Raw genomic sequence first — 23287 nt, 5'->3', positions numbered from 1 at the left:
ACCCTACCATACTGAATGAAGGTTTCTCTTGTTCTTCATCCCTGTCCTCTCTCCCTCCATCTGCATTACCCATCAACCATATTCCAAACAAACATTTACAAATAAAAGACACAGCTCCTGCCAGGGATAAGAGACTAATTACTCTTGCCCTTAGGCCAAACAAGTGACAATGAAGAGATGCTGCCCCTCTCCACTGTTTCCTCCTGGTTCCTTCTCATCTTTACTCTCACCTCCTGGGGGAGGGGGGGCGCCTCCCTGAGCACCCTTTTTCTCATGAGATCTCCCCCCATTCCGCTCTTGCCATCTATACCATTCATCACATTTATAATCATTCACATATTGGATTAAGTTTCCATCACTATTTTCCTCTAACTTGTAAGATGCACCAACACAGGCACCATAGCTTCACCACACACTGTGCTTGGCAACCCGTGTTCTGTGGAATCAGCCAGTTCTCTTGGGCCACCTATCTCTTCTCCGTGTGATATAGGGGAATGGATGCCAGACAGGGAGTTAGAATACCTGGGCTCTAGTCCCAGTGCCTCAGCCACCTGCTGGCAGAGTGGCCTATTGTAAGTCACCTTCCACTTATGAAACTATAGTGGATGCTACAGGAGTTCAGGAAGCGCCATTTAGTCCACATGGAATGGGCTGGGCATGGGGTCCAGGAAAGCTTTCTGGAGGAGGTGAGGTCTGAACTGAGATCTGATGGAAGAGTAGGAATTAGTTGAGTGGAACTAGAGGCCTGTAGGAGGTTGGTGATTAGAGGTGAGGAAAGGGTAAGGACAGGATAGCAGGTTCTCTCACAGGGAGACTTGAGTCTGGGGGATGGGCTGAATTGGAAAAATGAGGGTCTGAGTCACTGTTTGTTGTGTGTTGTATATAATACTTTTACTTTCACAGTGCTCCTCTGTTATTTTTCCTTGTTGTCTTAATATCCATGACATTATTATTCTATCTGAAAAAATTCTTGAGAGGATCCACTGGAGAATGAGCTTTGGTGGAATACCTCTCGTCCATTTTCTCCTTAACTACACATTGTCTTTAAAAACTCAAACAGTGGTGTGGGGGAAGGGAGGAAGAGTGGACAAAAAGAGACAAGCAGGACCCTGGAGACTAAATGAACTACGTTTTCTGTCTCAGGAGTTCATGTAGGACAGCACTGAATTTGGGGTTGTGTAACTACCTCCCGTGTAGCATAATGGCTAAGACAGCATGTGCTCTGGAGTTAAAACACCTGCTTCCAATGGAGAATGACTGGCAGCATGACCTTGGGAAAATAAGCATATGTCTCTGGATCTCAGCATATCCATCTATAAAATGGGAATAGTACAGCACTTCCTCAGAGAACTGTTGTGAGCATTAAATGAGTTAAGGTGTGTAAAGTGCTTAGAACAATGTCTGGTGCATAGATACTCTTAACTACATGGCTAGCAGTGACCATTACAGAGCCTGGTGCAGGGATCAAAAACCATAATGGTTCTCATCGATCAAGCATCTGTTATTTGACAATCAATGTGCTTCTTGCTTTGCCTTCATTATCTCATTTAATATTTGTAACCACCTTATAGGGTAATCACCCTCTTTTGCACCCAGGCTCGCTTCTTAGGCAGATGGATGACTTTCTCTCTTCAACTCTGGCTCCTTCATCTACAGCCAAGAACAACAGAACCTCTTTCATAAGGGGTGGTTGAGAGAATTAAAGGAACTTACATTTGAGAGCACTCAGCCCCATGCCTGACATGTAGAAAGTGCTTCATTGAGGATTAGTTCTTCATCATCATCGTTGTCGTCATCATCACCATCATCATCATTAAATTTAGTCAATCAAAATAATCAAGTGATATAAATCTATAAGATTTCCACAAAATTAAAATGGCATCAGGGTATAGTTAGAGCAGAGCACTAAGCTAAACTCAGCCTTGAGCCTACCAGCTTCTCTTGTGGTCTATGACCAGCAGACTCCGATTGGGAGAGCCAGCCTGAGAACTGCATCTAGAAAAGCCCTGGACCTCTTGTGATTCCTTAGAATGTCTTAAGCATACCCTTGAACTTCCCTGAGTCTTTGTTCTGCCAGGGTTGAAGAGGGACCCCTGAATGCACAGAGACCACTGTTACACTACACTTCCCCTTCCAAAGCATCCATCACTTGGTAATTGCTTGGTGGATTAAGCAGCATGAAGGCATGTCTGTCTTATTCACTGTTCTACCCCCATGCTCCCTCCCTAACACACAGTAGGTCCTCAGTAAGTATTCATTGGTGTCAAGGGTGTGGAAAGAAGTACCTCTGGAATAACATCATCAGTAAGAGATTTCATGTGGGCATGCACGCTCACGTAGGCTCCATTTCTTGGTTCCTATCACACGCCAGCTGGGCCCCTAACACCTCAATTTCTTCTGCTTAGAAAAATGTTCGAAGGCGTTCCCCCTCCTCCCCAGGCTCCCCATTCTGACTTGTGCTGGATAAGCAACTTCAGATTGCTGAACAGCAACACACAACACAGCTGGGTGAAAATTCCTATGTCCTGAAATTCCTGGAAAACTGTGCTGCACAGCAAGCATTCGGAGAACGGACACAGCACCCACCCCCAGCCCTGGAGAGTCAGAGACAGGAGGAAGGCAGCAAGCAGGCAACTAGAAGAGAGCCTCAATTTCCTTAAGAAATGATTTTGCTCCCTTTCCAAACACCCCACCCATGGCAAAGGTAGAAAAACCACAAGTGAATTAATTACCAGCATTTACATCACTGGCTGCTGAGCCAGGGGCTTCCAAAGCCCCCTATGTGGAGGATCTTGCTCTTTTAGTTTACAAGGACCAGAGTTAGAAGATCTCTTGCCTAATCCCAGGAAAAGGTGCATGGCTTTGAACCGAGTGCCAGTGCTGGTATCCTCAAGAGTTCAATGCCCAGCTCCAAGAAAAACATAGACAAGGCATTTCATGTTTAATCACATGGTCTCAAATGCAAAGCACAATTAAGAATGCCAACTGGTTGGTCTTAGGCAAGTCATTTCTTTTTCTTTGGATTTGTTTCTTTCAGATCTTTGAGTCCTTGATTCCCACAGGATTCTGATATTCTGGGAGCCAGAAATTCCATCATGCAAACATCCAAAACCCTCAGTTTCACCATCTCTATCCAAGACTTCACTTCCTATTTGTAGAAATTTTCTCAAATGAACAGAACACACTAGATTGAAGGTAGAAGAAAGGCCAATGTGAATAGTTTTAAAATTAAACTATGTAATCTTTTGATGCTGTTCTACTACATTCAAATCAGTGTCCCAACTCCAACGAGGTTAAGGAGTACTCTTTCATTTATAGACCAGTGAAGAATTTTAAGGAACTTTCCTTTGTTCCTAGTTTCCTTCTACATCTCTGGTCATCTGCTTTCATCAAGGTCACAGATTCCTTTTTTTCTACTATCTATAAATATTAAGGTTCCCAAAGGTTATGTACCTTCTTCCCCTCTGAATTATACTCTTTGCCTAGACAACCTCATCCATGTGTAAGCCTTCTTTCACCCCCACAACAACTCTGACATCTATATCCAATCCCACCCTCCCCCCTAGAACAACCATCGCCCCCACCTGCTTCTGCACATCTCCTTGCAAGTATCTTACAGAGTCAAAAGAGAAGGTGGGGTACAGACAGACAAACCAAAATTGATTATTACCCCCCTCTTGTCTTCATGCCAGATCTGTTCCTCCCACTGACTTTCCTGCCCTAGTTATACCTACAACCAGAGCACATCATCAAAGCTCTTCCTTCCCCTTTTGAAGAATAATTGATGCTAATTAGTAATAATGGTTAACATTCACTGAATGCTTACTACGTGCCAAGTGTTGTCCTAAGAATTATCCATGAGAATTCAGTAAAACCTCATAGCAATCCTAAATGGTGAGCACTATTATTACACCCATTTCACAGATGGTGAAATTAAAACACAGAGAAGTTGTCCTTTATCCAAGTTTGCACAGCTAGTATGTGGCAGAGCCAGGCAGCACAAGTCCAACACCGCTCAAAGTCATTGCCTTTCCAACTATTAAGTTCTTTTTCTTAACATCTCTGCAATTGACCCTTCTTCCATCACTACTCCTTTGGTATAGACTTCTCTCTCAACAAAACCACACAATAGCCTCCACCTAGCTTCTCTGCTTTAAGCCTTCCAATAGCCAGCCAATCCATCATGCAAACTGCCCCTAGGGCCATCTTTCTAAAATTCAAATCTGTTACTACTCAACTGAAAAACTTCCAATAGCCCTCAACTGCAGGAAAAAAATAATGTCCAAAATCCTTACAAAGCATTGAGATCCACCCTGCCTAAGGCCTCCTCTCATTATTTTCCTATTGGCCTCCATCCTTCAATCCAGCCACATTAACTACTGCAAATAACTGGTTCACAGGGCTGCCCTGAAATGTCCTTTCCCCAACAGTCTACCAAATAAAACTTCTAAGTCTGACTGTGAAATATCCTCCCATCCCAAGCAGGGTGGGACACCCCTTTTGGAGCTACTCTATTAACATTCTACCTGGTACTTTAGTGGCTCTACTGCATGCTGTACTTCTTTGCCTGACAGGCTTCCCAACTAGACCACAAGCTCCACATGGGCAGGGACCTCCCTGGTACATAATAGGCACTCCCTCTGTGAATGCCTAATCACAGAATATACTTATTCCAGTAAATAGATGGCCTACTCCAAAAAATAGATGGTTATATGTCAAGAACTGCTTTATAAATGCTTGATGATACCTCAGACTTTGTTCTCTTCCACAAGCCAAATTTGCCCCTGAAAATGCCATGATTTTATGCTGAAAGAAGCTCTGAGATAGTATTAGGAATTCCAAACAGTGAGGCCCCTGAAGAAGGGAGGTATGACCAGAATATGTTCCCACGGGACCCTCCAAAACCACCTGGCCAGGTCAACAAGACCACCACACACAGGGCTAAAGACAGAGGACAAGAGCCCAACACACATATCCCTGGTGTCAGCCTCCACCTGAAAACTGCAAGCCCCCGGGGGGAAGGAATTGTAACAGGAGGCCAAGAGTAACTACAATCAATTAAAGAGAGATAAATATAAATTTTAGTATTGATCAGTGGCCTCTAAACCTTTCTGAACAAACTGCCTATTAGAAAAAATAACTTTAATGTGTTGTCGCAAGAGATGTTTATCTAGTTATAAATAATTTGTATATAAGTTAACTATACATATCCCCGAAGAATGGTCCTGCATATGCCCAATTTTTAAGGCCAATGATCTAGAGAATAATCTTCTCACCCCCACCCCTGAAAGGCAGAGGATGAACATGATCAAACATAAGGGTGGGCCTGGAGGCCGAGACCCTCAGAACCATGGCATCCTTAGTGTGAAGGCACGTACACACCAGCACACACTGACAGGTGTTGCCCCAGCACCTGCTGCATTCCCTCCAGAGATGGGGGGAGGCATGGTCCGACAGCTCTCAGCATCAGGATTCTTTCTCTGTAGCTCTGATCTCTCAACCCTCCCACTCAGTATCCGCTTCCTCTTCTTCGTGGCAGCTCTTCTGATATCCAAGGACAATTATCCCGTCCCCAGTGAGCCTCATCTTCTCCAGGGAATCCATACAAGCTAATGGGGCCTCTCCATCTCCAGTGACAACCACATGTCTGCCTCAAACAGCCACTGCACAAGCATTTACATGGTCCCAGGCTGGCTGCTGCCTGTAATTGTTACAGGAAACCACTGGTTTGTAAACAAATAAGAAATTCTTTCTAGTCTGTCTTCAACTGGATCAAACCAGGTAGAAAGTGTATGCACTTGACACAGATTCGATGAAAACTGCCCCACAGTAAGCATGCCACTCTTTCCATTCAAAGAGAGGAGGCATTTCCAGTGCCTACTGCCCACTGCAGTCCAAGTCATATCTGATACACCACCAGTTAAAGTGTTAAACAGGTATTACTAAACTCACATTCCTGGGAACCTACATCCATCCATCATGTGTGTTAGCACATGAACGCAGACACCAGGGCATGCATACAAAACATGAAAGCGCACATATATACACACAGAATGTGCTTTATTAATGCAATATTTATTGAGCAACTGCTGTCTGTCACACTCCAGTGGTTTAGCACCAAGCCTGTACATGCAGTAATTAACAAAGGGAAACAGCGTTTTCCCTTGGTTTCATGTCTTAGAGTTCTCAAAGAGAGCGCCTCCTTATATACACTCCTGCAACAAGAATCAGGAAACTCAACTGAGTTACTGCAACTTGCATTAAGGACGTGAAAGCCAAAGGGAGCCAAGAGACACATTAAAATGTAGCCACTGATTATATATTCTACATGGGGGAAAAACAGCCCCAATCTGCATTAACACAAGGCCGAACACTCAACATCAGGAAGAGCAAACAGCAAAGTTTTCTACAGCAACTAAAACCCAACCATCTGCCCACATGCCAATTCTCACATGACCATGTGATGTGGTCATGCCCACTTCCCAGCACATGTGTGTAGTCCAGAGAACCTGGATGGACAATGAGACCCCGGAGTAGAAGCTGATGACTCTGGATACATTTCAAGTTTAGGGTCAAAATGGCATCTGTGGCTTTGCTCTTAAAAGTAAACTATTTTAAATCAGAAAATTACGAGATGAGTTCTCCATTCTTTGCTGCAGTGTCAGTAAAATGACCACCAGTGAGGAGGTGACTGAGCGCCAGGCTAGCCTCGTCCCCTTTAGGTTGCAGGATGGAATTTGCTTGGCAGGTTTACAGTCTATGCCAATGTGAGAGGAACATGTTCTAGCCCTGCCTAATCCCTCTCCCTAAGAGACTTTCGCCCAACAGGGCCAAAAACATGGGAAACCCAGGGCAACCTGGCAGAATAGAAGCATTTTTGGATCGGGCATTTGTTTCCAAGGCCAGTTTCCAGAAGTAGCTACTTGATACTGCTTCGTTTTATGATCTTCTTTTCTAAAAACCATTCTGTTAGGCTTTTTAGCAAAACCTTGATGTCTATTGGGGTGTCTGACCCTGGATGCCAGGATGGGCTTGTTAAGCTAGACCAATCCAATTCCACTTTATGCTACTCCATAGCATTCTAGAATATCTATCTTATTGCCGAGCCATTAGAGATTTCCAGGGGGCTCCCAGGAAAAGCAGAGATGCTACAAAGCCAGCGGGGTGTGGAGGAAGATGGGACATCTTAGGGGGGTGAAATGAGGCACAGACAATAGAGCCAGAGATGGGGCCAACCATGAATCTTCCAGAGTGCAAGAGCCCTAGGAACAAAATGACTAGAGCATGAATCACCTGCTTACCTCAGAGTCTGTTCCCACATCAGTCCCTCCCACGTTGTTTAAGATTAATCTCAAGCAGTTAATTCTAAATAACTCTGTGATGTGAGGGCCGCTAGTGCCATATTAGAGAATCCCGTATGAATTTTACTTGACACAAGAGTTAATTCTTGCAGAGCAGCATCCAGAAATGTTATGACCCACCCATCCCCTCACCCACAAGGCCCATTGCAAAGGTCAGACTGCTTTAATCAGAATGGGGACCAGTGAGGACGTGGCTAGAGGCCGACCGCAGCCTGATGTAGGAAGAGCTAGCTCCTTGACCCTCAGGAGTGACCACAGAGAGATACATTAGGCTGCCCTGAAAGGCACTGAGCCCCCATCCACCACTGCATTTGACTAGGGGTATTTTGGAGAGGAGAAAATATGTCTTACATAGTGGAGAAGAGGGTGGAAAATGGGTAGTTAGACCCAAAGATCCTTAAAATCCCCTCCAAAGTTATCATCCCATGATTCTTTACAATGTACCTTGGTTTCCAGTGCGTTACATAGGCAAAGCCAGGACCAGAAGGCAATGTAAATGCCTCACTGTCCTCTAAATGGATCACGGGATCTGTGCTCCATCCCTCGCAGAATATTTCTTCCCCAGCACCAGGGTCCCCCCAAATTTCAGTGTGCCTCCTCAAATCTGAGAAGGGGCTCACAGCACATCTCCTGAGCCTAAACTCCAGACTTGCCTCTCCTGATCTAGGTGGAGCAAGCATTCTAGGGGAAGATTAGTCTTTTAGGAATCCCACAGGTGAGAGGCTTACCATCCTCTAAGCTCACCCTTCCCGCTTCCTTTAGCGGTCCAAGCTAGCCATGCAAGAGACAGGACCCCTCCCGGAAAGGAAAGAAGCCTGAGAGAATGAGGAGGAAGGAAGAAATCATGAGAATGTGGCAAGTTCCCAGCCTTGCCAGCCCTGTTCCCACTGTTTGGATCGCACACATGTGATTTCAGCCTGGCTGGTCCCTCCTCACAAGAGGGGTATTGTTTTTATTTTAAAGCAACTTATTAACTAAAAAGCTCAACACTCTCTCGCTGCACTTTGTCTATTCTCCTGGGGCTGCAGGTAACACATTCCCAATAATACCTGGAGGAAAGGGTATGGGATTGCCTGGAACACTCTGCCTGAGACAGCAAAGACACCAACCCAAGTGTTGCCAACAACCACGGGACTATTGAGATTCTGTCTTCTAAGAACTTTGCACCTGCAAATAGAACCACTTCAGGAGAACTAAACCAGCAGTCAAGAGGCAAAAATATCAGAAGATCAGACGTAGAGTCTCGTGGAGAAACTTGACAGAAAAGCTCCTCAGAGTCATCTTAGGTGCAAAGATACTTAAATAAGAGCCTCAGTTAAACCCAAAGGATCCTAAGTGCATGTCACAGCTTAAACCAAGAGCCTCATGTTGCCTCCAGCTTATGTCCCTGCCTTTCTTTCATCTCCATCCTCTTCAGGCCCTTGTGTACCCTCACAGAGTACAGTGTTTTTCCCCCCAAAGAGCTGAAACATTAGCCGCTTGTAGGACCACGTGTGAAGTAAGTTTTAACACAGAGCAGAGCTGGGCAGTTTGGCCAGATGACTGTGAGATCAATTTGTTTTTAAAAGCTTTCTAGTATTGGTTCCTGAATTAAAAAAATTTTTTTTTAATTGGAAAATGCATTATTTAGGAACATTGTGGACAGCAGTGGAGGTCTGAGAGCAGATATAGATGATGACACATTTAAAGAGGGCCCCGTATTGCTTTCAAATAGGTTACCCAAAGACATCAATTTCTGGAGAACAACGGCAGTAATGACAACCCACTGGCACTGTCAGTTCCCAAATAGATCACGGAGACAGGCCTGCCGAGCCACGCTTTGTCCCTCTCCTCTGTCAGCCACAGCCTGTCACCTGTAACACAGCCCCCCAGTGAGCCGCAGCGAACCAAACATCCCAACTATAGCTGGGAAAACCTCAGGAGAAGGATGCGGGTGCCCCCTCTTTTTAAACGCCAGCACTTTCCTCTGCATCAACAATAAACATTTCTAGACATGGCCTCTCTCTGCCCACTGGATATCCTAGATGCCTCCCCATATAACATTCCTAGATGCCCCTCATCCTCCACACTCCCCCTCCAAGGCTCTTCCTGCCCTGCCAGTTATGAAGTGAAGGAAAGTGTGTCTGTGATGAAGGGTCATAGGCCACTGGGGAATCACATGTACACCCAGAGCAACATTGCTGCCACTGGGCAGCAACAAGTCTTAACAGAGGCGGATCCACAGAGGTGGAGCTGGAAGCTGATGATACCAGGGATTCCTTAAGAAAAGAAAAATCACAAATACGCATTAAGTATGGCACCTTGAAAGGGACCACGCAAGTAAGGATATATGAAAGGTTTTGTTTCCTGGTTAAATCCGCCTCTGTATTGATTCCCCTCCCCCACACACAAAGGGAAAGAGAAGCACAAACACAGAGAAAGAGAGTTTGGTTTTGTGAGCTGTGAAGACAGTCAGAAGGCAGCAGGAAAGCAAGAAGGAGTCTGACAGAATAATCGAGGAGCTCCATCTTTTACCGCCAACCCTGGGTGTGGTGCTGGGCAATTCCTGGTACTTGGGAAACCAAAGGTTAAGTCTGAAGAGGTCATGCTGTCCAGCGATGCTCCAGCGTGGTGTAGTTGTGCTCCAAATGCCTCATGACCCATGGGTCCAATCCCCAGTCACTTCACTTCAAACCAGGGTCTTGAGGGTGGGAATTGAATACTCAGACACATTCATTTCATCCTCTCTCATTCTCTCATATTCTCGCTTTCTGTCTGTCTGGGAGGAGTAAGGCTCCTTGGGACTGGCTGAGCTGATAACCTCCTACACCAGGAGTTTGACATTTTGCTTATCACCAGCATCCAGGGAGGCAACGCTCCATTTCACAATGGAGACACAGGCCATTTGTGTTAATGAAGGGAGCCTAGGAGCAGAAATAAAATGCCACATTGGGAATCTGGGTTTTTAGGTCCCAGAGACACCCGCCAAACAGACAGCATCCAAACTTGCCCTCATACCCACAAGTTCACTGGAGCCTCATGTCTGGGTCTCCTCACTTTTCAGTGGGATGGTAAAGCCTGTCCTACCTGCCTCATTGTATTGCTATGGGGGCCAGAACACCACAGGTTTGCAAAGAGTTCCATATATGGTCCAACAGGCACAACCATTATCATTGGCTCTCAGGCAGGGGCAAAATGGCAATGAAACTGAATTCCCCTCCTTTTGTTTCTACCATTTCTCAAACTGGGATGCAGGAAAATGGCAGAGGTGGGGGTACTCAAAGGGGAGCATCAAACCTTCTACAAGACCAAATTGACACACAGTTCACCAGGAAGACCAACAGCCCAGAGTCAGGACTTGTTCTTTCCCAGAGACTATGTTGATAACTCTGTACATTTCATCTGCTTTCATGCTCTCAACAACTCCCCGACGTACAATTTCTTATCCTGATTCACTGCAAGGCAGGATGGTACAGTGGTTAAGTGTGGTCTGTGAAGCCAGTCCGCCTAGATACAAACCTCAGCTTTGCCTCTTATTAGCTGTGTGACCTTGGACAGATTATTGAACCTCTCATCCCTTAACTTCCTTGTCTACAAAATGAGAATGATAGTGTGTTGAGTGGCTGTGAGGGTTATAAAAGTTAACTCATGCACAGCAGTCAATATAGTGTAGACACTCCTTGAATGTTAGCTGCTATTAATTATTACGATTATTGATGAGCATACTGAATCTTCTAAAACTTTCTCCAAAGACACACAACTTATAACTGGACAAGCCCAGATTTAAGTCCAATCTTTTTCATTCCAGAAGCCATGCTCTTAAGACTACACTAAACCTTCTTCAAGTTCCAAATTTCTCTGCTTCTCACTTTCCTCATCTGTAAAGTGAGGCTAGTTAATGATATCAACCACATAGGAGTGCCATGAGGATTAGATGAGACAATGCGCATAAAGCACCTAGGCTGTCAGGCACATGATGGCATTCGATAATAGTAATACTGACATCATTATTATTTTTATCCAAGGAAGGGTTCCTGACCCTCACAGCCCTGCCCTGAAGCCTCTCGCTCAAGTTCCACCTCTGGGCCTTGTTGCACAGGACACCCACTGCAGGGAGAGTATGTTGACCCCATCCCCCAAGCATACACCCTATCTCTTCTGTCCCGCAAAGAGGGCAGAGGACCCAGCTGATGGGCAGCTGCCCTAGGAACTGGAAACCATCTTTCCCTGACAGCCTGCAAAGGAAGATAGGGGCCACGAAGCTAATTAGCCCCTGGTGCTGGGCCTGTGGTGTCTCATTACCAAATGCAAATGCAAGCTCACGTGCCACTCCAAGGCTCTTGGCAAAATGCCTGGGTAACCCTCAACCCCACTGAATTCGGACGAAGCATTTACCCGGTGTCCACCCCCTTTGTAGCCTGCAGCTGGTGTATGGATTCTGCGAAGGGAGAAAGAAGACTGTTCTCACCCCCCTGAAGGGGGAACAAGGAAAAACACTCTTATTTCTTTAAAGGAGGCAGAGATGCTACTGTGGGGTGGGGGTGGGGGGGGTATAAAAAAATTGCTCTTCCCTCTGCAGTTAAAAGAGGGATAATTGGTGCAAGTGGCAGGCGGCTGTTCTGCCATTTAGCATACAGCATACCCAGGAAATCTCACTTGGTAATCAGAAGGAGAGGAGGAAAAAGGAGCAATCAGACCCCTATTCAGGCTCCGTTTAGCGACAGCCCCTGCTGGCTGGCTGGGCTGGTCCCACCTAACGCCTGAATGCTGGGTGGGAATCAAGTCTCAGAAGCCGCAGTTCTTTGTGCATGTTGTAAGCCCTTGCTTCTGCGCCACAGTCTCCATACTGGGGAGAAGGATTCTGAAGAGATAGTCTTTACTGATTGCTCACCACTCCCCTGCAGCTCCCACCCCCACCCCTATGCCCAAGCCATGCAGGGTTGACATGGTTTAGGAACAACACTGCCATGTTACAATTCCAGCAGGATGTGCACTGGGGATGGGGAGGGAGATGTTTGTGTTTTTACACAAATGCCCAGAAATGGAGGATCAGCTGGGGCAATCACTAGAACCTTAACTTCAGCATTGGAAGCCTTTGGCCCTTGGTAAACGCTCAGGGGAAATCAGTCTCTTGGTACACCATTCCATCCCAGTTCTGGCTTGGATAAATGGGGGAAGAGTCACAAAATCCTCAGTAAAAAGAAAAGTAATTAAAATTCACTTTCAGGAAGGCATACCAAGGCCACACAGTGGTGTTGAGCCATCAATCCGACCAACCTGCAGCTGCAGACAGCTGGAGGGATGGGAAAGGGAGGCCAGTAGGTACCACTCAACGGTGTGCTTTTATAATAAGGCTCGGGCCCCTTCCACCAACACCCACTGCTGTACCTCACTGTCGGATCACGCCACCTGAGAAGTTAAGAGCTAAGACTCAAGACTGCAGCTTCTGGATTGGGCACCTGCCCAAGTCAGCAGGAAGAGATAGACAATGAACATGTTTTCCCCCAACTGAATAGGACCTCATGACTCTTCACTGAATTAACCTAAAAGTGGGGACACACAAGTGGTATGTGATATAGGTAGGCCCATTTAATGAGACTTGGGAGGATAAATCAACATGTGATGCCTTCTCCATCTTTCCCTGGCCCTACCCCACCTGCAACAGGCTGACTTCATACTCAAGGAGCTCCTCAGTAAGACTATTACTGAAATGTACACACCTTGGGAGCAAATCAATTCTTCATGACCATAAGGTTGTTAAGAAATTCAATACATGCATATTCATAACTAAGAATGGTTTAAAAATAAAGTATCAATTTCAACTCATTTCAAGGTAATAATAAACTCTCAATGACCCATGAGGGGACAGCTCTTTTGGGGGAGCTCAGGATACCTCTTCATTGCCCAGTGAGCTCCAGGATACTGGTAACAGGAGACTGGGCTAGATCAAAACCAGTGAATATGCTGTGCCATAGCTCGACTATATTCCAAAATAGATATGTTTAATTTTAAAATCATTTTGAACTACCTGCACTTCTTCTGTCCTCTAAGACCCTTACTAAAAAGGCAAGATTACACAAACAAGTCCAAAGTTGAGCACCGGAACATTTTGTTTACAAACATAACACCTGGAAGTAAAAATCTGGGACCTTTTCTCCACCATGTGCCAGAATGTTCAATGTGACCATTAATTAAGTTAGGAGCCTAGGAATGAAGTTTTTCTCAAGTAGGATGTGTGGAGTTCAGTCTGCAGCCAGAGAAAATAACATTTCACCACATGAAAGAAGATAGTGAGTCCAGGACCTCCAACCCCTAGGCCCAACTTTTCCACAGCAACCATCTCCAGTATCTTCTAGGTTCTTCCTAGAGAAGACACCCAATGGGGGATCAGAAGAGCCCAAAGCACATAGGGGAGATAGGCCCATCTGTGCATTCTTCCCAGGGTGCAGCACAGAGATATTCTGGAGCCATCAAGGCATGGAAAGCCAGACAGGCCAAGCAAACATCAATGCCGCCAGCAGGCTAGAAGCTAATGGACCACAGAGAGCGCCTCTGATAGGCCCCGACCACATCCATCTGAAGCTGCAGGAGACCTCCCAGCTCTTCCTGTTCTTGAACTGCTAAAGCATGAAGTAAAAAATGGATCTTCCAAACTGGGTGCAAGCCCTCACACAATCAAATGTCAAGGCCTATCCTACAAATCGGGACAATCAGATAGATGCCTGGCACACAGGACCAACAGCTGGGAATAAGTATGCTGGTTTCCGGTCTATGACGTGTACAACTGAAAGGAGGCAGAGTAGGGAGTGGATGCATCCTCACAGCCAACCTCACCACATCATCTTTAGACAAATGGGTAGGCATTTGTTTAGACTATTCATCTTGTTTTAGGTACATCTGCTTAAATTTGTCCCCCTTAATATTTTACAGGTGAGCTTTTCCTGCTTACTAGCTAAAAATTAACTACGTGTACAGAGAACGGGTATTTTCTAAAAGCCTGTAATGTATTTTTTGTGACTGATTAGACATGATGACAATTACCAGGATCAACAGACTCCAAGTTATCAACAGTCAATTCTGATACCTCTCCCAACACCCACCCTCACCTCAACCTTTGCACTGCTCTGTTCCAAGCCAGCCAACTGTTACTGTTACGACAGAGTTCATTTACTCTATTTATGTATCAGGAGAATAAATGAGCTGTGCTCTGTGTTTGCCTTCTTCAGATAGAGGTATCAATCCACAGCCACTAGATGATCTGAACCCTGCAGAAAGAACTATTATTAAAATATCCATGTTGTATTTAGCTATTAAAAAATTGACTGCCTACAATCTGCTCTAAAGAAATGCTACTGGAGACCTGAAACACACACACACACACACACACACACACACACACACACACACACACACCCCAAAAGAGAGAGAAAAGACAAATCATATACATATACAGTATGGAAATTCTTCCTGCAGAAAAGTGCTGATCCAGACCTGCCCAGAGGAAATGAGTTCTTTTTAAACACAAAGAATGCAATCAGGGATAATCAGCAAGTTAACAACACACTTGCAAACACCCTAGTCCCTAGAAAGGAAGAATGCCAGCTTTCAATGCAAGTTCTGAGAACAGAGCAGACCCTTTGGGTGAACAAGACGTCAGCGTCTTCAGGCAGAACTTTCTCCAAAGCGAAGAAGCTTTGGAACGGAGTCAGCTCCAGAAGGCACCTGCTTATAAGAAGTGCTTCAATAACCACATTCCCAAAGTGGCTTTGTGGGCTGGGGTGGCCTCGGGTCCTCTTCCCCATCCACTTTTCCAATGGGCTCCGTGGGGAAAAAAAGAAGCCAATAAAAAGTGGCACGCATGTCTTGAATCTCCCTCTCCCGCAGCCCAGCCACAGGAGGGAAGATGTGATGCCCAGCCCAGCAGAGGAAAGAAGCAGCAGAGACCTGGGAAGGGCTCCCACAATAGCCCCTACATGACCTACAAAGGGGTCTCCAACAAGATCCTCGAAGTGTCCTACTCTCCAGCATCCACCACCTATGAAATAAACTTTGCTTTGATTAAAAAAAAAAACATTTTTAATAGGAGTGGTTAAAATTCATATGAATTACAACCTGCTTTAGGGGTTGGGCTATTATGGGATGGCTTGAGGAACACCTACAGACATTATTTTTAGTTACAAATCCCAAGGCAGGGGCCTCACCAAAATGAAAAAATCCTGGAAGTCAGTGCTGGGACACTCACCTAGCCCCACCTACCTGACCTCTCTTGACCTGTTGGTTCTCAATCTTGGCTGCACAATAGAATCATCTGGGGAGCTTTAAAAATACACATTGGATCCCACCCCCTACAAAATTCTGATTGAATTAGCCCATAGGGTGGCCTGAGAGTTTTTAAACCACCCTGCAAGTGATCCTAATATGCGAAGCCAAGGTTGAGAACCACTGTTCTGCCCTATACCATCCCACCACCTTCCTGGAGAGACCAGAATGGGATGGCAAAACATTTCTAGAAGAATTCAGGGCTTGATTCAAAAAGGAGAAAATCAAACTCCTTTGCCTCCTCCTCATTCCAGCCTCTCAACATGCATACCCATGTGGTCAGTTCTCACATTCTTTGTCACTTCAGTGCTTCCTCCTGCTCAAAGCCAGGCCTTCAATGAGTCCTGGAGCCCATGAATCTGGATTTTAGGTACTTGTCAAAGTAGAGTCTGGGCCACTTCTCTTGGATCTAATCCCATACAGTCAGAATTTGGTGAATAAGGTGAGGGCAATCTAAGTCCTCAGGCATGAGCCTTACCTTCCCTCTCCCTGGGAAGCTGTGGTTGAACTTGAGAGGCTTGTCAAGGCTATACTGAGTATTGCCAGCCCCCTTGGGGGTTTGGCTAGACAAGGCTCCTGTCAGTCTCTGTGCCTTCCTGACCATTCTCAGTACATGAAGAGGAGGAAGAGGACAGGAAAGAGGAACCTCATATGAAAAGTCCTGCTGCTAGAATGAGGAGGTGAGTAGTCCCATCCCCAGCTGCCTCCTCCACCCTCCAGGAACCTCCCCAAAGACTGTGGGGTGAGAAGCAAATGGAAGGGCTGGGATGATAGCAGGCCAAGAATGGACCTGCAATCCATCCACCCTCATTCTCCTTGGCATGGGCACTCTTTTTCCTGGGGACTAAGGAGGAAGTGATGAGGAGTGTCCCACCCATCCCAAGGGCCCAACTCTCAAGGGATCAGGAGGGACAGAGATAGCCACACTGCCCATTTCTATCAGATTCTTGCTCTGTGCTAACCCTGCTGTCTGCAGTGGAAGCAGCTGATCTGGGGCACACTTCCTTCAGCCTGCTCCATCTAGCCCTTTGAGTACAGCCAAACATCTGAGTAAGAAGCCCATGGTTGAGTAGCCAGGATTCCCTCCTTGCCAAGATCTGATGGGTTTTCCATTGAGAACAATCGAAGGATTTCCAAAGGGACCCAATTATCCAACATGTAGCTAAAGATGCCCTTCAACGATAGTGGTGGTTTCTATCCATAGTCTTGGCCTCACCCAATGCAGTGGGTGGGTCTCTAGTAAGAGAGGACTAGGGAAGAAGGTCTTACCTTCTGAGCAGAGCTTGCCACCATAGCCCGTAGTGGAACAGTCACAGGTGGGGTGGCCATCCAGGAGAAAGCAGATCCCACCATTTTCACAGGGACGCTCACCACAGGGTCCCTCAGCATCCAACTGGACACCTTGGCTCCCCAGAAGCCGAGGCTCTGAGTTGCCATATTTGAGATCCAGGATTAATCCTCTGAAGCCGGGCATGGCCTGTACTCCATCAAGGGTCAGGGCAGAAGGTCGTATGTCCGCGGGGACTCCGCCAAGGAACAAGTCACTGACCACATCCATGTAGGGCCGCTGGGGCTGCAGCTCACCCACCTGGCCCTCACCGTCAAGCACCAGCACCGTGCGCAGGCGGTCCCGGCTCACCATGAGGAAGTGCCAGCTGCTGTCATTCACCTGCTTGTTGGACAGCACAGCGGTCTCCGCACAGTCCATGCTGAAGCGGAGCTGTACGCGGCCATCTGCCAGGGAAAGGCAGAGGAAGTCACAGACGCCGCCATCGTCCAGGTAAAGGAGCAGCCCCGTGGAGACATTGGTCTTGAACTGGAAGCTCAGGTCACTACGCGTGCTGGCATCCCAGCGGAGGTAACGGGCCCACTGGTTGGGGAGGCCCATGAACTCGAGGCCCAGGCAGAGCCCCAGCAGTGACCCCAGCAGGACACTCACCTTCAGGGTGAAGAAAACCGAGTGCGCAGTGAAGCTCATTGTGGCTGCCAGGACTGAGGACTGAGGCCAGAGGAGCAGACTGGCAAGGAACAGCCCTGAGGGGAACAATCCCCCTTGGCAGCGGGAAGGGAGAGAGGAAGAGGAGATGGGTGGGGGGGTACAGAGAGCACACAAAAGGAAGGAGGCACACGCACAAATATCCAGAGGGTGAGGAAGAAGGAAAGTGAACAAGACGGCCCCAGATGGGGGCACGAGCAAGAAATCCAATAAAGAAGCAGGGGGGGAAAGACCGAGCAGCAGAAGAGGAGGAAAGTCAAGTGGGAAAATGTGGGATTAGAGTGAGGAGCAAAGTGTGTTTCTCCAAGAAAAGATCTCAGCTATCCATGTGGATCCGGAGGCCTTGATTCAAGGAGAAGAAGGTCCACAGCAGGAGGAAGCCTTCAGCACTGTACTCCTCCCAAAGGACCCCCAAACGCCCCAGCCGGGGAGGCCGGGGAGAGGGCTGGGCTGGGGGTGCCGTGATGGAGGAGGCGTGAGCAGTGAGGTGAGCCAGGTGAAAGGCAAAAACAGGCCAAGGACCAGTCCTGAAGTTTTACCTCCTAGCAGCGGGGGGCTGCAGGGAGCAGGGCAGCCCAAAGCTGAGTGCTCAGGCAGAGCAGGGCCCAGGGCAGAGCGGGAGCAGGTTCAGACTTCATGGTGCGGACCAGAGGCAGTCCTGCCCATAACCTGCCTCTCAGGACTCCAGAAAAAGATCTGCAGGGAGAAGGGGTGCGGGCAGAAAAGAAAGAAAGATTAGGGCGGTGTCAGGAAAATACTGCATCTCATTCACAAATATTGATGGAGCGCTGACTATGAGTCTGGCTATCTAAGGATTCCCCCAGTGCCTGGTGCTTCAAACAGGAGAGAGGGCCCAGGTTCCTCCAGAGCCGTTGCAGGACCCTGAGCTCAGTGCCTAATGATGCACACAGTTTTTCCATATGCAAAAAAAGTACAAAACTCCCAAAGCCGTATCAGCACATTTTTACAATATTCCTATCACAGGGTCACATAGCTAAAATTTATTTTTAAGTTAAGTACTAACATTTTATACACCTGAATACACACACATAATTTTAACTTATTTACCTATTAAGAGGCATGAAATGACATTGATTTCTTTTTAGATTTTTCTTTTTCAACTTGACAATCCAATGCTTGGGTGTAGGCGGCCTAAGACAGATTCCCACTTTTAAGTTTGTGAAAGAAATATTTATAAAAATCAGCAAAAATAAATTAGAAAGTGAGTAACGAACAAAACAACTCTCATCTCTTAATAAATGTTGGTGAAAAGTTCTTATAGGAAAAAATGTGTTTTGAGACTTAAAAAAGAAAGGCTGTGTCTGAAACCTGGTTCTTTTATGTTGAGCTTTGAGCAAATTTCTTAACCTATCTGAGCTTCTATTCCCTCACTAATAAAGCAGAGGAAAATAACTTCTAAGTTTGGAGAGAGGACACCATGAGATCATGTATGGAAGATCTTGGCATGATAGCAGGTTATCAATAAACACTAGGTTCTTTACTTTCTTATTTTGGATACAAAGGGATAGGAAGCACTGTTGTTGATGTGAGTGTATGTACATCTGTGGAGTAGGGGCAGTATATAAAACCACAAGTATTTTTTTAAAAAAACTACAAAAACTTCAGAATGAACAACAAATGAGGAATACAACAGACCTAGAGCACATTCCATATGTTTTATACTGATTGGAAGTGCACAAAAACCCAGTCAAGTGGGTGATCTAGATGTTGAAGGCAGACTCTGGCCCACCTAGCCAAGTGGAGACTTCTTTGTTCACATAAGAGCAATGAGTATAATTTCCAAGAGCTGTTCAAATTGCTGCTTATTAACTGGCACATTCGGTAATTCACCACAGTCTCTATCAGACCATTACTGTCCACGATTTTTATGATGATGCCATTAGCAAAGCTGGTTATTACCCCTGCTTTGAAGAGGAAAATGTTCCTTAACCAGGAACAAACATCTATGCCCACTGAACAAACAGATCAAACCAACAAGAGGTTGACTGAATCCAACATAAGGAAAGCCTTTATTCTATACATGATTTTGTCCAAGCAGTGCTTCCTGAAGTGTGGCATGTACTACCTCCGGAAGTACAAAAGATGCTTAACTAGAATACAGACACAGCAGCATGGAAGTGTAAATCATGTGGGCTTGTCAGAGCCAACCGTTAAAACTTCAGAAATTTTTGAACTGGTTAAGGTCACTTTAGTAGCATGGAACCAACTATGCTAGGCATATTTACACCATGAAAATAGTCAAAGACCACAAATCTGAGTCTTTGAGAAAGTGGGATTTAAAGAACGCCCTGAAAGACAGTGAGGGAATTAGCCATGGGAAGAATGTCCCAGAAGTAATAGTAACAAAGGCCTTGCGACTAGAGCAAACTGGTATGTGTGAAGAACAACGAGTAGGCCGATGCTCTTAGGGTGGAGTGAATAGAAGACATGAAGCCAGAGGTGGATTATCAGGAGGCTAGGTGATAAGACATGACCCACTCTCGATGAATGTGACCATTGTGTGAGGTGAAGTATGCCAACCAAGGCAAAAGGCAACATCCCAGGGAGAGAGGAAACCCTGGTTCTGAAAAGAGGACTCCTTCTGGTTTCAACAACTGCCACGTTCACATATTTCCTTAAATCAACTTGTTGAAAGGGGCCCCTTTCAGGAAATGTGCTCAGAAGACAGCTGCTCCTCTGTCCCCTCCCCATATCATGCATTTGATTTAGGTTAGTGGGAGGGGCAAGAAAAGGGGGAGCAAGGCAGGTGTGAGCAGAAAGAATAAGCCTCTTACGGGAGGTATTCCAATCCTGGAATTATTGATGAGCCAAGAATATAAAAATCATGTGGCCATAAAGGAGCTCAGTGTGTGTAAGCCCAAGAGGCTTGGGAAAATTTTCTCAGTGACACCACCCTGGTTGCTTCACCTCTTGGGGAGGTGGGGGAAACTTCCCTCTCCTCTCCCTGTCCTGCCAGTTTAAACCAGGGAGTACACTGGCTGACAGGGAAGGCCTAGGCTCAGATGGCCAAAGCCAATGCAGGACCTGTGGGAGGAAAGGACATGTTGAAGGAGGTTTCAGTATTATGGATGAGCAAGGACATGGGAAACCCTTGAAATAGACAGTCCCAGAAACTTCCACACTGATCTATACTATCTATTAAGTCACCTCTGAACCTCTGTAAGTCACGTATTTGTCTGTATAAATTAAATGACTTGCTCAATTCAATCTGTTTATTGAGCTCTGATTCATTCCAGACACTGCTCTATCAAAGCAGAATAAAAAAAAAAACATTCTTGTTCTTAAAGCAATCAAAACCTAGAGGGTTCAAGTGTGCTTCAGAGATACAAAGCACAGCAACGAAGAGCTCAGGCTCTGAAAACTTGATGGAGAACTCCCTGTGGACAGGGTCTGCTTCACCATGCTGCCTGCCACAGGGCCTTGGCATGGAGCAGGAGCTCAAGAAACATATGTAGAGAGAACGGAAAGTAAAAACAGAAGCTGAAGAGCATCCCCATGCATCATCTGACTTCTATTCTATGCAGTGGCCTCCATACTACCTCACTTTACACAGTGACAGCAGTCCTGACCTCCCACACACTTCTCTGGATGCCAACCTCAGATGATCCCAAAAGGCAAAGTAGCATATGCCTAGTTATCTGAAGAAACCCATGAATTAAGAACTAAGCATTCCAGAACACTCCCCTATAAGGAAGATCAAGGGAATTTTCCCAGCCTGCTTTGGGGTGGCAACTCCATCCGGCCTGTTGAGTCTTTCACGTCAGATTCATAGGCCTTCCCTCCAGCCCAGACCAGCATTGGAGATACCCATGTTCCCCTCCCTGCATCAAAGGGGATCAAAAAGGCTATCTGAGGAAAACCAAGTTTTCTTTCCCACAGGTGCCAGGAAGAATCTGATTTCAGGACTGGTAACATCAGAATTGGGTTCATCTAGACTTGACACCCTATAATCTGCCCACAATCTCTCCTAAAGACTTTCCATTGCTTTCTTGGATTGTGGACATTCCCATGGCCTCTGGGAAATTGCCAATATGGCCAAAAGCTAAGATGACCTTACATTAAGTAGCACAGGCCTCAAGCCAGTTGCCCCAGGTGTTTATTTTTCAGCCTTCTCTAGCCTTCTAGCAGGGATACACAAGGCTCAAGAAGTGGGAAAATCGGAGCAGAGAGCCCTCTCCACCCAATCAGCCTACTTCCACTCTCTCTTGAGCCATAGGATGGCCCAGGCAGCTGTCGGTACGAGTGGTTTGCCCTAGAGCCTGCACAGAGGGTCTGGGCTGGCGTAGAAGCACAAACGCTTTTCTGTTATGTGGGAATCTAGCAGGAGAGGGAAAGTGAGTGACATTACCTAATTGCCAGCTAATTTACATAATTATCAAATGGCACACTTTTTACGTGGGGTTAACATCTTTGCAAATGTCTCTCAATCCAACTGCTTGGGTTGGGGGCGGGGTGTGGCTCTCACAACTGCGACTTGTGGGCTATTTGCATGAGGCCTGGCTTGTAAGAGCTGGCTGCCATTTGCCCTTCCACCCCTTCCCTCCATTTCCTCCACTTCTTGAGACAGACGCAGGAGAAAATGGGGCCTGTGTCTAGAGCCAGGATGGGTATGTGAAGGCATGATGGTGACTGTCCTCGTGCCCAGCCCTTGCTGGCACACCACAGTCCTCAGACTTGCTTGCCATATTTCCACTAGAAATGCTCATTGATTTCCCTCTTATTCCCTTCACCAGAACCAGAAAATCCATACAATAGCTCTCTGTTGGTTTTACTCACCCCACTTTCACCACATCCCCACTCCACTCTGAAGCTAAGATGACTTTCACTACCAATCTCAGTCCTGGTCATTCAGGTGTGGTTTATCTCAATCCCAGATCCTAATTAGAACATTCCAATCTCGTGCCACAGCCATTAGTTTAGGGACCAACTTGTCCACCAAACAGAGTCAAATCAGAGTTAACTCTGGGCCTTTTTCTGGAATTATTGACAGAAAGGTCCTCTCTTCTCACCATGCTATCAAACTGTTAGAATGAAGCCCAGAGTTGATGATAGATACCAAGATGATCTTGTCTAAGTATAAAGACAACAGGGAAAAAAACAGAGCCAAGAGGTGGCTAAAGACAGATTTCTAGTGAGGTTTTAGCACCTAGATGCAGACAGGCCTGAAGCCAAGTGTCCAATAGATCCTGGGACTTCCACTGTATGAACCACAACTTTTTTTTTCATTTAAGCAAGTTTTAATTAGGCTACTAGACCTCCAAAAACACTGTAATTGACACATTGACAGAAGATTTCATTTCATATGGCTACCCATACCTCTCAGGACTCCCTGTGACCAGAGACACGTGTCAGATGGCTCACCCCCCCACCACCAGTGCTCTACACCCCCACTCATCCATGTTCCTGGGCAAAAGCATAGGATGTGGGCATGCTCTATCCCTAGGTGCTTTGGAGGGGAAGGCAGGCTTGGTCTTATACAATAGCCTCAGAGATTCACTAAGTTGACTAAACTATGCCCCTCCTGACACTATATGATTAGGGCAGCTTCACATGCTGTCCTCCCTACCTTAATGCAACAGTGAAGGCTCTACAGCAGGCAGTGAAGAAGGTA

The 23287-nt window shown here is 46.3% G+C and overlaps 1 protein-coding gene across 27 annotated transcripts in view; it reads right to left on the bottom strand.

The window, feature by feature from the left end:
- The window catches only part of NRXN3 (neurexin 3), a 1553894-nt gene that overhangs the window by 1469381 nt on the left and 61226 nt on the right, over positions 1-23287 (bottom strand). For all 27 annotated transcript variants that reach the window (XR_008299766.1, XR_008299767.1, XM_027066299.2 and 24 more), the window contains exon 2: positions 16929-18351. Coding sequence is in view for 25 of the 27 variants with exons in the window: in XM_027066299.2 (XP_026922100.1) it covers positions 16929-17637 (709 nt within the window). In the remaining 2 variants the exon portion in view is untranslated. The remainder of the gene's footprint in view (positions 1-16928; positions 18352-23287) is intronic.

Source organism: Acinonyx jubatus, chromosome B3, assembly GCF_027475565.1.
Source record: "Acinonyx jubatus isolate Ajub_Pintada_27869175 chromosome B3, VMU_Ajub_asm_v1.0, whole genome shotgun sequence".
NCBI classification, from domain to species: Eukaryota; Metazoa; Chordata; class Mammalia; order Carnivora; family Felidae; genus Acinonyx; species Acinonyx jubatus.
Note: the sequence above shows the minus strand (reverse complement) of the source record. Positions and strands in the feature narration are given on the sequence as shown.